The sequence below is a fragment of the Amblyomma americanum genome, chromosome 9, assembly GCF_052857255.1.
Source record: "Amblyomma americanum isolate KBUSLIRL-KWMA chromosome 9, ASM5285725v1, whole genome shotgun sequence".
NCBI classification, from domain to species: Eukaryota; Metazoa; Arthropoda; class Arachnida; order Ixodida; family Ixodidae; genus Amblyomma; species Amblyomma americanum.
Genome location: NC_135505.1, coordinates 135,371,622 through 135,388,875, shown reverse-complemented (window position 1 = coordinate 135,388,875; position 17,254 = coordinate 135,371,622). Strand labels below are relative to the sequence as shown.

At 46.8% G+C, this 17,254-nt stretch overlaps 1 protein-coding gene across 3 annotated transcripts in view; it reads right to left on the bottom strand.

Annotated features, from left to right (window-relative positions):
* Positions 1–17,254, bottom strand: part of LOC144104473 (fibronectin-like) — a 48,160-nt gene that overhangs the window by 10,510 nt on the left and 20,396 nt on the right. The window contains exons 6-13 of one of the 3 annotated variants that reach the window (XM_077637514.1): positions 16,001–16,294; positions 14,196–14,513; positions 12,685–13,617; positions 10,029–10,970; positions 7,350–8,306; positions 5,869–6,810; positions 4,202–5,134; positions 381–1,194 (exon numbers count right to left, since the gene is read on the bottom strand). In XM_077637514.1, the coding sequence (XP_077493640.1) occupies positions 521–1,194; positions 4,202–5,134; positions 5,869–6,810; positions 7,350–8,306; positions 10,029–10,970; positions 12,685–13,617; positions 14,196–14,513; positions 16,001–16,294 (5,993 nt within the window). In that variant the 3' untranslated portion in view covers positions 381–520. Of the gene's footprint in view, positions 1–380; positions 1,195–4,201; positions 5,135–5,868; positions 6,811–7,349; positions 8,307–10,028; positions 10,971–12,684; positions 13,618–14,195; positions 14,514–16,000; positions 16,295–17,254 lie in introns of those variants that run through there. The other 2 variants (XM_077637512.1, XM_077637513.1) reach the window with 2 other exon arrangements.

The following is a 17,254-nucleotide window of genomic DNA, read 5'->3' as shown; positions in this document are numbered from 1 at the left end:
AAGAATGCTGTGCAGCCATTCCCACAAGATTCGTGCTCAAAATCCCTCAGATCGGTGGAACTGGCCAACACTCCATGAATAAATGGCTTCACCAAGATTCACTGCTCTGCGCTTCCGTCACTGACGAAGTGCTGCTGGACAGTGTTAACCCCCCAGCGGACGGGCCAGGCTCTTCATGAGCCGACTTTAATTTTTGGCTCATCACGAGCCCAGCTTGTCCCCAATGGATACTGAAACTCTGCTGGACGTCATTTGGACGTCCATGGGATGTCAAAGGGAGTTCAATGCACATTGGGTCGTGTGTTTTCTGGCAGTCCGTGCACGGTTTACTGAGAGGGGCTCTTCGGGAGCAGTTTTTTGGTTTGCCCACAGATGGCAGCACGGGTAGTAGATGACCATCGGAAGCACTTTTTCAGTGTGCCCACAGATGGCAGCACCAGTACTAAATTTCCATTTTGGTACCATTTTCGGAAAATTAATATGTCCGTTAGGGGGTTAAGGGCACTGCTAGCACTAAAAGTTATGCGGCGGTAGCAAGAGCAATCGCCACTTCTCCTTCGATGGTATGACAGTCGTGCTCCACAAAAGCCCGCACTTCGACTACGTAACCGCCTCCAGCCCACTGTTCGGACAATGAGAAAACGGTCCTCGTCGCATCAGACACGGTCTTTCGGCTTTCGCATGCAGGCTTTGAACGCGAGGCAGTGGCCGCGGATGAATCGTTCAGCGGGCACAAAGTCACTAGGTATCCCGTGGGCGGTGCACCTCCGGTGTACGTGGGCTCCTTCCAGGTTACCAAAGCTGTCACTTCTGGTTTGCCATTGTCGTGCTGATGCCTGACGACGTCGAGTGTCAGGTTGGCAGGAGAGGTACTGGGAAGCGGATTCGTGACACCCTCGCCACCAGTGATCACGAGGGCGCGGGGGCTCTGCTGGGCGTCGCTCACGCGAGTCACAGAAACGGCGTAGGACGTGTAAGGTTGAAGATCCGTAATGACGAACTGTCGACCGGGCTCTTCAGGCGTGAAGGTTAGCTTTCTTGAAGAGACTTGACTGGAATGGGTATCTCTCTTTGGTCGCCACGATACGGTGTACTCTTCGGGTGTCTTGCCGGAATCTTCCCGGTGCCAGGTGACTTCGAGAGCAGTGGCATTGACAGCTTTCACGGAGACTGGAGGCATGTCGTCGCTCGTGTCTGTTGTGGTGAGGTGCGGGGGAAAAAACCAGACGGGAAACGCATGCTTAAACAAATGTTTATTTCAAAGACGGTGTTTAACGAATTCTGACATAAATAAAGACGCTAGCATAGAAACAATTGAAAACGTCTATTACATCAAGCGCCAAACAATTACTGGACCTCGCTGTGTTAAGGCTTCGGATGTGCAATGATTGTGCATGGGTTGTAGATATGAATATGAGTTTTGTCCAAAAGGCCGCTAAAAGCAGCAGGACATAAGGGAAGACCACGTGAGCCTAAAACTGATGCTTCTGCCTTTGTTTTGCTGCTGTTACGCTGATTATAGAGAAGTATGTTCCAACTAACCCAGCTGAGCACTTTGCGGAGAATGTTTCATCGATGCTATGAAACTTATTCTCTCCTCAGAGAAATATATTCAACAATCAATCTACTAGGAATGCGGATTGACCATATCTTAGTTTAGTTTTTAGCTCCCCTCAAGTAATACGCCACCTAGTGAATGGGATCATAAGTACCAGGTACAGAAGTCAGCAGAACAGGACGCGTAAACAAGGATTCACACGGACCACGCTGGATCATAATGTACGCTGACGCCTGTAGAATCTAGAAACAGATTTCAAGTGCACATCTGTCGCTGTTTGCGATTTCGACGACTAAGCTGCTCTGGTGTGGAGTATTGAGTCAAATGTTGCACGGTGCTGATGATTGGCATAGAAATGTCCAACTATTGTCCAACAAGGAGGTTGAGAGGACGCCAATTGAAGTACTTATTATTCAGATCCCCAATAGCCTTCTAAAGAAGTGTATTGAACTCGCTTTCTTCCCTGGTGCAGGCTACGCGTAATGCAGTGACAGCTAGCATCTCGTTCATTTAAACACGCTACAGCTGGCAGAGGAGATATGCGAGAGACTCCCGTGGGCACAGTGAGATCGCAGTGCGCGTTATTGACTCATGGGTTATCGATGATGATGATGTCCTCAGGCTGAATATTGACCTTTCCACTATGATGATAGCTTCTCCTCTTCCTCCTTACATACCCCCTTTACTCCACCTTTTCCCCTTCACAAATTAATGGGGCAGTTACTACCTTTTGCTTTTTTAACAAAGCAATTACGATTTCTCTTAATTCATGCAGTAAAAATATCCGCTAGCCTAAACGTTAAATATCAGCCGTGCCACTCGGGCATATCGTTTTAGGCGGCTGTTGATGTTGCAATATCAAACAGTTTCTTCGAGTCGTCACAACCGTTCCGCAGACTCTCGGCTTGCTAAGAGCGAACACACGTCGGATGAGAGAACGAGACGAGAGTGTAAACGGAGTGAACGAGAACGGAACACAGTGAACGAGAGTGAACGAGAACGAGAACGAGAAGTGAACGAGAGTGAACAACGGAGAGTGAACTCTCGATCGACAGTCAGGTTGTACTACATAATGATATCACGAATAGTACATTAGCCTATTGGTAGCACATGTATGAACCTTTCTTTGCGTACGTGGAATGAGTGTTCCTGTTATGTTTTGTGCGTAACGAGGGAAAGACATGGATTCCACGGTGCTGATGTTTGTAATGCTAAATCTACGCTCACGCGTCTCCAGAAGTGTCAGTAGCGATGGTTTACTACTGTGCGCAACACAAACGCATCGTAACTTGTTATTATAAACACGAATACGCCTATATCGGAGTAAAAAGAGTTTAAGCTGCCCTTTAGAGCACTCCCTTTTAGGGGAAGGGGGGGGGGGTATGCTTCCCTCTGTCCGGAGTTGATTTGCTCACCAAGTTTACGGAATGCTTACTTTTGGCAGTTGAGTTATATTCCCACTCTAAAGCGCAGTAACTTAATTTCGTGCAGTTTGCAATGGGAGGACGCTGTTAAACGTGGCACCGGAGGTATTGAGGTCAGCAAATAAAAGAGCTCCAAACATTGGTTAAAATCTTCGTAACTGCTAGAACTTCCCATGTTTTGAAGAGGGAATTTATTTCCGTAGACAATGATTACTATTACGTATTTTCAGTGATGGAAACATATCCCAGGGCATGGTCAGCATACCCTGCCCCGTAAAGAAAGTGCGGCATGAAGCCAGTTTACTTCCCATATATTCCTTTCATGTTTAGAGTGTAGTACGACATGCAACGACGTGCACAGTCTACGCGAAGGAGAAATCAACGGCTCATTCCTTGAAATTAATCCAGGTTTACGGACTTTGTTAATTATCTCCTTGCAGTTCTAGAAAACTACTGGCGAAGATTAGGACTATTCTTGTGACGTTAAATTTCGTACTCACAGAATCCTTCCCTGTGCATGGCTTCATGATCAAATGAACAAGGCAAATTTGTAAGAAGAGCCACGTTCTCTTCCATGCTATGGTATAAATTGCCGTAGCGTCGTCAAGAAGTGGCATAACGAAAAAAGGCTGCAGACACTTGGGTCATGTTGAGAAAAATTTCGCGGCCCAGTACCACCCAGATATTTTTAGACAGTCTATAGACTTCTGTGTATAAATTATATAGGCTCTCTATAGACCAACCCGAGAGAAATCTATAGGCAATACAAATCCTTTAGGCACTTAATAGACAATTTATAGATTTATGGCCACTCAGTTTTAGTAGAGTTGTCTATAGACAGTCTAAAGACTGTGAATAGACAAAAATAAATATCTAAGAAGCAATAGAGTGTATAAGAAGTCTTCAGACTGTGTATAGACCATTTATATGAGGGCGTCCCGCCTTACGAAAAAGAAAACCGCATCGCTGCTGAACTAAGTCATCATGCCCACGCCTTATCGCCTACTGGTTCTGTTCAATGTCTTGAAGCAAATCGTGAGTTTTTTTTGGCGGCAAACTTAAGTCTCAAAGCAAAAGTATCAGAATAAAAAAAATGTGTCCACTGTTTCAAAGAAACTTCAGAGCTTATAAGAGCGATGAAATTTGCATCTGTGAATGTTTAAATACGAAGAAAAAGACAATATCAATGGGTACTTTTTGGGGAATAGCTTTCACTTACCGGCTCGCAGAGTCTTGAACTCGATGGTAGTGTTCCCAGTGCAATGCTGTCGGCTTCTCCTGAGGATGCACGTCGCCACATAAACTGTGTAGTTGGTCTGGGGCTTGAGGCCCTCGAAGGCCGCCTGTGTCACGTTGGTGACCAAGCGGACGGTGGACTGCGGTGATTCCCGGTACAGGATCACGTGGTAGCGGAGTTCATACTCATCGAGTCCGGCTGGCCGGCTCCAGAAAAGAGACACATCGCTCTCTTTCAGATCTGCTCGCAGCGAGTCCCACAGCTCCGGCACGACCGGTGCAGGAGTCGTGAAGCGGCTGACAGCGGAATCACCCTGGCCAGTTGAGTTGCCGTCGAAGGTCACAACGGCCCACACCTCGACGCGGTACTCGGTGAGACCTTTCAAGTTTGTGAAGACTGCCTTAGTGTTGTCCGCAGACTTTATCACTACATTGCAATCTACTAGATTCTCGTCAGGTCCGTTACCCGCGACGTCGCAAAGCATTACGGAGTAATTTTGCACGGGCGAGTCTTCCAGACGAACTGGGAAAGGGTCCCAAGTGACGGTCGCCTGTGAAGCGTTTGCGTCATAATCGACGTGGAGGCCACTAGGCTTCTGGAAAGGGTCGGGCTGCGTGCTGCCTGCCACTTGTTCGAGGTCAATGGCGTCTCTTTCGTTGTCGCCATAGATTCTGGAGACGTTAACGTAGTAAGTGGTACTGGGCTTCAAGTCTCCGATGAGGAAACTCGTGGAGTCTGCCGCCAGGGTCTTGTTGGATACAGACTCCTCATCGATGGCTGTTTCGTTGGCAGTCCACCAGATCACGAGGTAGCCGTCGAAGGGAGTAGTGTTGGTTGGTGGCGAGGGCCAGGTGATGAGTAGCGCGGTGCTGTTGACAGCTTTGATATGCAAGTGGATTGGCTCCTTGGGGCCACCTGAATATACAAGCAGAGCATATTGGGAGTAAGTTCACCAACTGCAATGATTAAAGCCAAATTGATGCCCTTGAATATAAGAATCAAAGCGCGAAGTTAAGAGAGCAAAGAAGCAAACGACTTTGGGGTTAGAACATGGAATGCTTGTAGTGGACATTTGATACTCTTTTGCTAGTGTGCGCTTTTCATACTTGAACGAAACTACTCAAAGTAGAATAAACAACGTTACGTTTCACCTATGCCAGCATCGCATGGAAGTAGGAGTTATTTTATGAAGCTTGGTGTATATGTTTTAGATGTCATTTTCGTCCATAGTGTCGCGGTGCAGCACTACAGTACGAGGTATCTCAAGCAATACAGGCGGTATTTGTGTGTCCTGTAGAACAGTACGTGCTCTAAGCTTGAAAATTGAAAAATGTCGATTAACAGAAAAAGCTAGACAAAATTAACCTTAATTAAACGTGCCATGAAAGGGGCTCTGCGGCTAGCACTTCGTTGGCGCCTTCTAAACAAGATCATACACGGTAAAAAAACCTTAGAACCTAATATCTCCAGGGCTGCTGAAGATATGAAAGTCCGGCAAGCTCAAGTGTTTTTCTGATGAAGTATTTACAGTGTTCGTTAGTTCCTTTAAATGAAAGGAACAGCCACTCAACGCTAGAACAGCATGTCGATTTATGCACCATTGAAGCTATAAATCAGTTAATACCGTGAATTTCATCGTGATAACTAACCTTTCGATGAGCTCTTGAATGTGGTGTAGCTAGAGTTTCCGCATTCCCTCCGACTTCCGCTCACGAGGCAGGGGGTAATAGAGAGGGTGTACTCCGTAGAAGCTTGAAGATCTTCCACCGATATTCCCGTGACGTTCACATCACGCCTGGAGAGAACACGTCCGGACGCCTCTTCCGTCAAGACAACCTCGTATACGACGTCGAACTTTGCCGGAATACCCTGAGGACGAGTCCAGGACGCGGTTGCCGATCTTCCCTCGATTGAATTCGATACGACTTGACTGACTACGGACGGAATCGGCGGAGCACTTGTGGTGACGGTAGTTCTCGTGACGTCGCCTTTCACGATGCGTCCGTTATTGGTCGTGTAAGCGGTTATTTTGACCTCGTACTCAGAGAAACTTTCGAGCGTCGTCACGTCGACATGCGTTTCTGTCGCGGACGTGTTGAATGTCTGGCAGGCCGTAGCTTTTGCTGATAGTTTTTCGCGGGGACATATGGTGACCTGGTAGCCCTCTATGGGGGGACCGGATGAAGAGACGGGTGCGTTCCAGCCAACGGTAAGCGTTGAAGAGGTGCCGCCGGAAGAAGTTGACTTGTGGACGACTCCTGTCGGCTTTGGATATGGCTTGGGATCCGTGACGACCTCCGTATTAGAGATGACTGTCTTCCACTCCGCATTTCCGTCACTGAAGACTTTTGTGACTTGCACGTCGTAATGTTCGGATGGAAGCAGGTCGGTGATGACGAAACCAGTTTCATTCCTTGGAAGAATAACCGAACCGGTGCTTCCAGGCTGCCCTTGACCAGTTGAAGGTTTTTTCGGTGACCACGAAACTTCAAAGCCGACCAGGGAAGGTTCTGCTGACGTCACTTGGTTGAAGGTGACCGCTATGGCTGTGCTGTTGACAGTTTCAGTCTTGCTTCCTTGCTTGTCATGAACTGTTAACATAGAGAGAGAGAGTGAAAGAGAAAGATCACTGTAGTGAATTATAGAGTCAGCTTAACCAAAGGGAAACGTCATATTAAACAGAAATTTTTGTACTTAAGAGCACGGCATGTACAATGTAGCTCGGTGGAAACAAAAAGTTACGATAACGGCAGGATGAATGGAAGTTTGTAAAGACCACCAATCTTCCTAATTGAATGAAGCAGTCAAGGCAATAAAAGAAGCTGTTTTCCATGTTTGTTAGCGGTAGTTATACTTGGGAAGGCGTGTATTAGGTTTTCTTTTAACGGGGCTAACAAATGCAAAAGTAATCGTGAAACATTGAAGACCAGGTCCTTAGTTTTCGTATTGCATGGATATTTTTGGTCGGAAACCTCTCGTCAAGCAACATGTGCGACGTGCAAGCTACATATTATTTTTGCCCCTTGGGCAGCGCCTTTAGATATCCTGTCGCGGAAATACATGATTTAATTTCCCACGTGCTTACGCAAGAAAGTTGGGCAGCGCGCGTCTGAATTTTTGGGGTACTCACCATAAATTAAAGGCTTCACGTCGGCTCTGCTCTTCCTTCCACACTGTTTTTCACCGCCTCGGATTATGCACGCCTCTACTCGAATTGTGTGCTCATCGCCTCCACTGAGGCCAGTCAGAGTAACTTCTGTGGAGTTGACCGTTCCCACAAAAACTTCTTTGCCGGAGCTCTTGAGCACAACTGTCACTTCATACAGGGCGGTCCACCGAGTAGACGAGAGGTCTACACTGCTCCACGAAACCTTTACACTTTCCTTGCTCACCACTTCAATTTTCACGTCATGAACTCTGAGAAAAGGTGTGAGATCCGCACTAACAAACGTTTGAGCTGAGTTACCGACTATGATGAGGCCTTGGTGTCTCGTGTAGGCGCTGACAAACACATTGTACGCCTCAAGCCTGTTCATGCCTTCCAGTACCGTCGTAAATGTAGTGGAAGACGTGTTGTACGTGAGGTACGTGGCGCCACCTGGTAGAGTAGGGCGCTCTTCGACAGGGCATATGTTTATATAATAACCCTCCAATTGAGGTCCTGTGATTTGCTTCGGTGGATCCCATTTGAATTTCACTCGCGTCAAGTTGTCGATGTCGCTCGAGATCTCAAAGGCCACATTCGAGGGATGCTCCAGGGGCTTGGGTGCTGTGGTGCCTTTGGAAATCACCGAGGTGTTCTTGGCCACGTTGCCCACGACGTAGAAAATGACGATCTCAATGTCGTACTGCTTGTAGGCTTCAAGGCCGGTGACGATGAAAGTGGTCTCGTTGCCGCCAGACAACTGCGTTTCCACTAGTCCGCTCTGCGCGGTCGTCCCTGACAGGTTACTCTCTGAGAGCCGCCAGCCGACGCGATATCCCGTGACGCTGACTTGGGATGTGGACGTTGGTATCTGCCAGCTGACCTTCAGGGCGGTGGAGTTGACAGCGACGACACTGACGTCTCTTGCACGTGGGATGTTATCTGGAATGGTACATACAGATAACAGATAATACAGATAACAGATATACAGATAATGGTAATGACAAACAGTATATAGACTCCCCACACATTGATTTAGGTACCTGTTTTTACCTATCCAGTCCTTTAATAATTCCAATTTTATCCTCGCTCAACTACACCTTCATTCTAAAATTTAGAGGCCATACGTCTCATACCGTTCATAAAATAACGGTCGGCACGATTGCACAGCACTTCAATTCACAATTAAACCGACAAAATACGCCCCTTTTCAGAACAAGCACAACACATTACGATTACCACATTTACCAATGGAAACTACGTGTAAAGTTCCAGTCCACCTTAATCTAATTCATCTATATAATCACCGTAGCTTAAAACAATTCTAACTACGATGGACCCATATAGACCATACGTCAGACAACACTCGATCAAAAATTTACAGCCGAAGGTAATTCCCAGGTTAAAATCTCAACAATTCGACTAAGCACAAAGTAACTATTAATAGCACTTATAATATACAAAGAGGTGAGGGGGGCACCCATGAATTTCTTAGATTTTTCCCCAGATCAACCGCCCAAACACTTAACCCGTAACCGCAAGAGAGGGAGTCAACAAGAAAGATACTCTATCATTATTTGGCCTCCATTCATCAAAAATTCTTCATCCGCCGATAAGGAGAGGACATAACGAAGCCTGGGTCTATCATAATACTTATTATGGCTCCTCATTGTCATTGGCTAAGCCAGCTCAGCAAAATATCATTTAATCATGATTTACCGCTCTCTTATTACATTAACTTCCCGTTTTAAAAGCCCTTCGTATTGTTACAGCTCCGATAGAACAAGTACGTTTTTAATTTCTTATTATTATCTGTTGTTTTATGGTATGCAAAATAATTATTTATCTATGTCATTATTTCCTGTTTTAATTGTATTAAGCCCGTTATGTTTAGTGGCACGGGCCGTGAAACTTATTTTTCAGTTCTTTTATTTATTACTCCCACCACGGCACTAATTTGAATTTATAGAAGAAGCACACCATATGATCTTAAATTGCCAAGGTTCAAGTTTTCCGGGATTTGGGGTACTCATGACCCTTAAAAAATAATTTATCCCAACGGACACCCTGACATGCAACCAATTATTCAGTTGTCGCTGGCTGCTCCCACAGCTTTTCCTTGGAATGAGTTCATGTATTTGATCCCTGGATGTAACAAATATAGAATAAGTTCAAAGAATTTTTAATAATAATAATTGGTTTTGGGGGAAAGGAAATGGCGCACTATCTGTCTCATACATCGGCGGACACCTGAACCGCGCCGCAAGGGAAGGGATAAAGAAGGGAGTGAAAGAAGAAATGAAGAAAGAGGTGCCGTAGCGGAGGGCTCCGGAATAATTTCGACCACCTGGGGATTTTTAACGTTCAAAGAATTTTTAAGAACAATTTTATGCCCATTCCTCATTAGGCTGCAGTGCCTTTCCCTTTATGACACACCTTTCTATTCGAGCGATTCGTCATTTGATAATGAGGATACATATAATTTAATCAAAGCCGGAAAAAGACAGACTACGCTGAGACTACCAAAACACCGAGACTGATAAATAGGCTGTGCTGAAATGCATTGACCCTTAATAGCATGTTGAATGCTTGGCTGCGCAGTTACTCAATATAAATGAATCGCTTCACTCTTCACATGTAAGAAATACGCGCAAAAGCACTAACCTGCCTTGGAGGTCTGGAAGCTGGCCTCGGTCGACTCGCCGCACTTACGGATGTGACCCCTCAAGTCACATGCCCTGATTCGCACTGTGTAATTGGTATTCTGTTGCAGACCCGTGAACGTGGCCTCGTGAGATGACACCACGGTGCTGTCCACCTCCTTTCCGGTTCCTGCCGCAACCACCTTCACCTCGTAGACCGTTGTACTCGATTCGACAGAGGCGCTCGACTTCCAGCGTATGACCAAGGCTCCATCGGGCGAGTTGGTCGTTTCAATCTGCGACACCACGAGTAGGGTTTTAGCATCGACAGCTATCCGCAACTCCGCCGCTTCACTCTTAACCAAGAAGCCTCCAAAACTGATGTACGCTCTAATCTGGACGACATACTCGACAAACGGATTCAGGTTTCTGACGTTGAAGAAATATTCGGCGTCGACCGGGTTGACCGTAAAGACAATCGGTTGCTTTCCTTCCTCAATGCGCTGAACAAATACTTCGAATACATCGTAGTGCGCGTCCTCGTCGTAAAGTGGTGGCGGCTTCCACGATATGTGGATGGAAAACAACGTCGCATCCACTCTGCGAATCGTAAACCTTGCGTCCTCTGGTTTGGGGTAGGAATTCGGAGTCGTCTTGGCTTTAACCAGCGCCGCGATCCCTTGTATTCTTTCGGAGCCTTGACCGTTGATTCGACGCACTTCAATGGAATAGAACGTTTGAGGATTCAAGCCGGTCACGACGTATGAGTAAACGTTGCCTTGGAGAAAGACGCTCGTGATGTTGCTTTGGATGGCCTGTTCGCTACTGTTGCCAGCCGGATAAATTTGCCACCAGGACACATTGTAGCCTAAGAGAGGCCCGTTTCCATGTAGAGGTTCCTCCCATGTTATGTGGATCGCGCTGTCGTTTGAAGCAACAACAAGGCTCGTTGGCTCACTTGATGCTGCAAGGGAAAAGCCAGGAATTGGAATTATTCGACAGAAGCAGGGAGCGTGTAGAAGGGAAAGTATTAAGCGCTTGAATAAAATACGACGACTTAGCTATAATTTGAAAATTATTTGCACTTGTGAATAGACCCAATCCTGAATGCACTTTATGTATTCTAAATAGTTATCATGCAAACGTTAGGTGTACGTCTTGTAGCTTATTATTGTTCCTGCCTGCATTGCTTTAGGCTCAAAGTGACGTAAAAATATGGAGGTTTTGCTCTCAACAAGTTCGAAAGACTTCAGGGTCAGCATAATATAACTATTCCTTCCCAATGTATTTCATTTTTAAATTAACCGCACGCCACCATTTGCTGTAGTGACGCCGCGCCCTGCATTCACTATTCATTAGTGGCAGAGGCCTATAACGTGACATCGCTTAAGCCAAAGACGAAGGGCGGGAAATTCGAAAATAGATCATTTCGTGAAGGAATCGTTTTGTTATACCGACCCAGATTATTAACCAATCTAAACCACCTTTTTATCACAGCGTCTTTTCTAAATATACAGTTTTTATTGCTCAGTGTAGGTTCTCTAATGAAACATCTCGGAGTTTAGAGTTGCATCGTAGTTAACAACTTTCTGATACGGAATAAAATGCCTGAATTCTCTGAATACAATTCGCAGTGCAGCAACTGCATAAACGCGTCTCTCATAGCTGAAAGGAAGGGGAGATGGGTACTGGACATTCGAAAGTTGTTGCTCACCTTTAATGCTCATGACGACTGTGGCGCTGACTGAGGGAACTTTTGGCGTCGCGCTATCAGCAGAATGGTGCACACGCGTAGATTCCAGACAGATCTGATATAGGCCTCATTTACTGCCACTTGATGTGAAAACTTATCGTGCATTGCTGTACGCTTCACGTCATGAAAATCCGAGCAATTTTGCCAAGCTTTCCGGTTTTAGAGCTCCGTATTTTGCCCCTGCACACTCTTAGGTACAGGTGTTGAGTTTCGAGGGCCGTATGGAAAACTAGCTGGTTTGCTTCGAATGCCATACAAAGCAGCAAGGTGAGCAGGTCAAAAGGGGCGAGGGAAACATGCAAGCTGAAAGCTGGAAGCTCGTGCATCAAAAGCTTATGGCAAGCTGAAGAAACTGCGTCTGCGTCTAGAACAAGCGATGACCATGAGCATCGCGTATTAGGTCGGGCCCAAGTAAAGAATAAACACAAATGCTTGATGGCGTATGCACACGGCGTTTATTTACTGAAATTATGAGTTCGCAGGGTGAGACACTTATGTTACCTGAAACTATCAGAAAGATAAAAATGACGCTTAAAAACATGACATCGCAGCCATCGCCAACGTTTTCGTACATTTTTTCGCGACTTCATCCTGAATGATCTTACTTCAAGTGTCATTGATGTTTCATTAGAGAAGCATAGGTATACCTTTAAGCAAGTGTTCGACAACTGAACTCTCAGTGGAATTCCGCCATGCTTAAAAATCGTCCCCGACAGAGTCCCTCGCGTCGTAGGCGATCATACAATGTATATCAATTATGGCTAAGTAGCTTGCGGAAATATGCAGAGATCTTAGGAAAATTGTGACCTTTATGGGAGGTTAACATGTTCATAATATTTAGCTTTACAGTACTAAACGGTCGTGCCCTGTCTGTGCTAATGTTAAGTAGCTAATGTAGTGGACGGCACAGTTGCAGTCGACTGACCTGTCGCCGCTGTCCGAACGACACCAAGTCTGGCGGCTCCACACTGGCGCTTTGATCCTCGTTCCACACACACAGACACATAAACATGATACACCGTGTACGCTTCCAGGTCCGCAAAAGTCACTCTCGGCTCACTAACAAACTCCTGTCGCACTTGCACGCCGTACGAATCGACTGCGGTGACGTTGTAAGTCACTTCGAAGTCCTGAACAGAGCCTACAGGCTTCCAGTCCACATATATGGCCGTAGAATTGGCTGCCGTCGCGTTGAAGTCCGGGACGAGAGGTATCACCGGCGCCTCACTGCTCACCCTGGCGGAGGCCGACTGGCCCACCACGACACGGCCGTGGTTCAGGACGTAGGCTTGCACAACAAAGACGTAATCTTCAAAGTTGGGCACCGGTTCGAATGTATGTGAAAGCGTGGGCACTGTCGTGTTCGCTTCCCAGCAGGTGGATGCGTTGTGGTCGGTGCATACTTGGAGGAGGTAACCTTCGACAGGTGGATTCAGGGTGGCGTTAGGAGGGGACCAACTGCAGACCAGCTTCGAAGCCGTGGCATTGATCTTCACTGCCTGCACTGAGACGTCGACGGGTGGAGGACAAGGATCGGGATCTGTGATGCCCTCAGCGTGCGCTGCGGCTCCTTCCAGAGTCCCGTTGCCGTAATTGTTAACTCTGACGACTCTCACAGCGTAGGTCGTGTAGGACTGAAGGCCTTGCAAGATATAGGACTTCGCTTCACCAGCAAGGAAGACGCTCTCACTGGAGGAAACCTCGTCGACGTCATGTACCGAGCTACCTCCGGTCTTCCACCAGCTGACGTTGTAACCATGGACTGGACCATTCTTATGGCTTGGGGGCTGCCAAGTCACCAGAAGAGTCGTGCTGTTCACAGTCTCTACGGTCAGGTTTGTAGGCTCACTGGGCTCTGCTGATAAAAAGCAGTGGAAAAAGAACGTTAATTAAAAAGGGCTTTTAAGGCTCCGTTCTCGACCCTATACTGCTCCAACTGCCGAACATGCTATGCAAGTCTAGAACATTGTTTTCTCCCTCCGGTGTCACCCTCTCTAAACCTTTATTCCTTCCTGAAGCTCCCAGCTGCCGACGGCAACACCTAGATGACCAGCTTGCCTCGGTCAGCGAGGCTTAAGATTGGCTCAGCTATTGATCTGAGATCTATCATTAAAATGATGCTATCTATCCACCAAAAATTGAAAACTGAAAATTGGTTTTTGGGGAAAGGAAATGGCGCAGTATCTGTCTCACATATCGGCGGACACCTGAACCGCGCCGTAAGGGTAGGAATAAAGGAGGGAGTCAAAGAAGAAAGGTAGAAAGATGTGCCGTATTGGTCAGAAAATTCGATTTTTGAGACAACGCGTAGAGAAGGGCCCAGACGACGTCGGAAAGGGTACGTCGGTATTTTCTAAGCTGTGTAATCCAATCACCACTGCTACCAGAGCTAGCCTGCTATCTACAATTTCAAATAAGCATGGTTGCGGAACTCACCGCTTGCTGTGGTAGACACGGCAATGACAGCAACGTCGCCCTCGGAGGTCTTTCCATCCGGGAGGTTGTTGAAGGCTTTCACCTGGACCTGGTATTTGGTGTAGGGTTGCAGGCCGTAGAAGGTGTTATTGTGCGTGCTTTTATGGAGCGTCTTGGAACGGCTGATCACTCCAATGGCGGGGCAGGTTCCGAGCTCAGGGCAGATGCGCACGCGGTAGCCGTCCAATGGACCGGCAGGATCCAGCGGCGTCTTCCAAGATACGTCCACTTTCGTCGCCTGTCTACTGACGACGACCAGATCGACAGGCCTGCTGGGATCTGTGAGAAAGTTGTGAAAGCGCAATGTAGCCCTAAGGAGACTGTCTATCGACGAGGCGCCTACAATATGATGATGATAATTTTTTTGTATGGTGCAGGGGCATCTGTGGCCAAAGAGCGACATGGCACAAGGGTTTTTCTTCCCCTCAGGGTGGGGTCAAATACCGATTTCCCAAGCATTTCACCCTAAAGAAGGCAGGCACCAGGCAGGAGAAAGCTTGTAGCCACTGTATCCCCGGTGGGTAACCGGCGACATAGGGGATCGAACGCCGCACCTCCAGCATGCGAAACGGATGCTCAAACAGCTAGGCCACTGCTGCGGTGCGCCAGAGTGCAACGATTCTACATGGCGGTGTAGTGCATGGACCTCTTTGAGGATATCACTCGACTACGGCCCACCTGTCACCAGCAATTAGGCGACACAAATCGCTCAATACACCTATCTAGAAACACTTTCAGAAATTTCACAAACAGTCAAGCCGCTGACACGTCCTCTTCCTGATGGTTATGTCAGTGATGACGTCCGGATTTTATTGCTTTCTTTCCCCAAAGCTTTTTCTTTGCTGCTGGCATGTTCATATTGATCTCATTGGCTTTAACTAACATACGAAGTTGCGCGTGCTGGGGAACATTTACTTTTGTTTTTTCTTTTATTACCTGCTACCTTTACTGATTAAGCAACGAATAAAAAAAATGCTCCACTTTGCACTGAGAAAGGTGGAATTTTTAGTTATAAGATTTTTAGAGAACTAGCCCCGCAACGTTCTTTGATAACTGTTATCTCCTTGTCACTATTACCTGTAACAATTCACGCTAGGGCGGAGGGCCATCTATTGATCCTGTACTGGATGAAATACTAGTAAAATATGTAACCCTCAATATAGTGTGGTTGTTTGTTTCTTTTCCTTAAACCGGAAGAGTATTTTGTCTAGATTGCTTAGCCAGGGCGACAAAATAAAAGAAAAGCACCTTACACGAATACAGAAAACACCTTTCGCTTCCGTTTTCTTTTTAACCTGTCAACGAAATGTTGACACTGACACTATATCAGGGGCCGAAAGTCCCGGGTTTTTCAGTTAGAGCTGTAACGGTTTCTTCCCGGTAGAACTAGGCCTCGATTGTTAATTCTACACGAAACAGCGGGAGAACAGTCATTTAAATTTGAATGCGAGTGAGACTCATGAGGGTGCTAACCGCACAGTTTGTTAGTATACAAACCAGCACGTTGTATCATCGGAGGAAAAAGTAACAGACACCCCTCCAAGTTCCGGCTCGTGTCACTCTGCGTAGGGGGCGGCACCTGACAAAACGCTTCTAGAGTCGGGACCTGCGCAGTGGGTCTGTTTTGACACCAGAAGTGATTTGTCAAGTGGCGCCCCTGCGCAGAGTGGCCCCGGTCGGAACTTGCAGAGGTGGGCCTGTTACTTTTGCCCCCGATAGTACATTTTGGGCCAACGTTCGTCGGGGTAACTGAAACTCTAACTTACCGTGAGGCCAGGTCTTCGCATTGGCATTGGAAACGGCGCTGTTCAACCAGGGAGACGTGAACTGGGCCAGGGCTTTGATCATGAAGCGGTAGTCTGTGTACGGAGCCAGCGGAGTGATGACCGCCTCCCTCACGTTGCCAACGTCCAAGTTGAAGCAGACCTTGTCCCCCGCTGTGCACCAGAAGATCCGGTAGTGGCTCGGAGTTACTTCGAAACGCGGCGGCAAGTCCCAGGTCAGCTTGACTGATGTGGAGCTCAGTGCTGTCGCCTTGAAGTTCTGCGGCCCACTGGGAGCTGCCATAACAGACGTCCAAAGCGACATTAGCGGAATAATAAGATATTGTGCTTAATATTAACTACGGATGTGAGTATGGTAATTACCCTGGCAGGCTACTGTTGATTGGAGCAGCAAGGATGAAGTGACTGATCAAAATAATTACTGGCCGTACTTCGTGACAGTTACCTAGCAGCTTCATTTTTATGACATTCAATTAACCTTTGTTTTCATAGTTGAGCATCCTGAATGGCGGCTAAAAAAGTTGACCAAACTTGCACACTTGTGGTAATGGAAATTTTAGCCACAGCTGGCGTGATGCGAAGTGATGATGCCTGTCTGAGTTGCGGAAATCGATACCGACGACTATGACAACGCCGTAATTTTGGCATTTGCCGATCGGGCCATGTATAGCTATTGTGTAAAATCTGCGAGTGGCAGGTTCCGATATGGTAGGTGGGTTTGATCCCTGGAAACGCAACAACAAAAAGACACTTAAAAATTATCGTGAATAGAAAGAATAAAATAGGAACAGTGTGTCTGCAAAGAAACGTTACGACGTTGGTCACTCCAACTACATTGCATCCATCGAATGAAATCTCTCTAAAAATCCAAAGAACTTATGGAAACATATGAACACGAGTTCAGGGGCAAGCGAAGGAAATGTATATCGCCTTGTTATCGACGGAAGCGTAATTGCAGATATCGCAAGTGTATTTGTAGACCAATTTTATTCTGTCTTTACGGGCACTGGAGATAGCAACATTGCTGACAATTATTATGCCTTTCGGCGAGCCGACCGCAGTACTCATTGATGGAGGCATTTTTAAACGTAGTATTCGTTACATCACTCTCATGTGGCCTGGACGGCATCCCTATGGCTCTCTTAAATGCTTTCAGTTCTCTTCATGAGTTGGTATCAATTTGTATATTTATTACTTGCCTCAAAATGCGAACGTTCACTGTACTGAGGAAAGTTG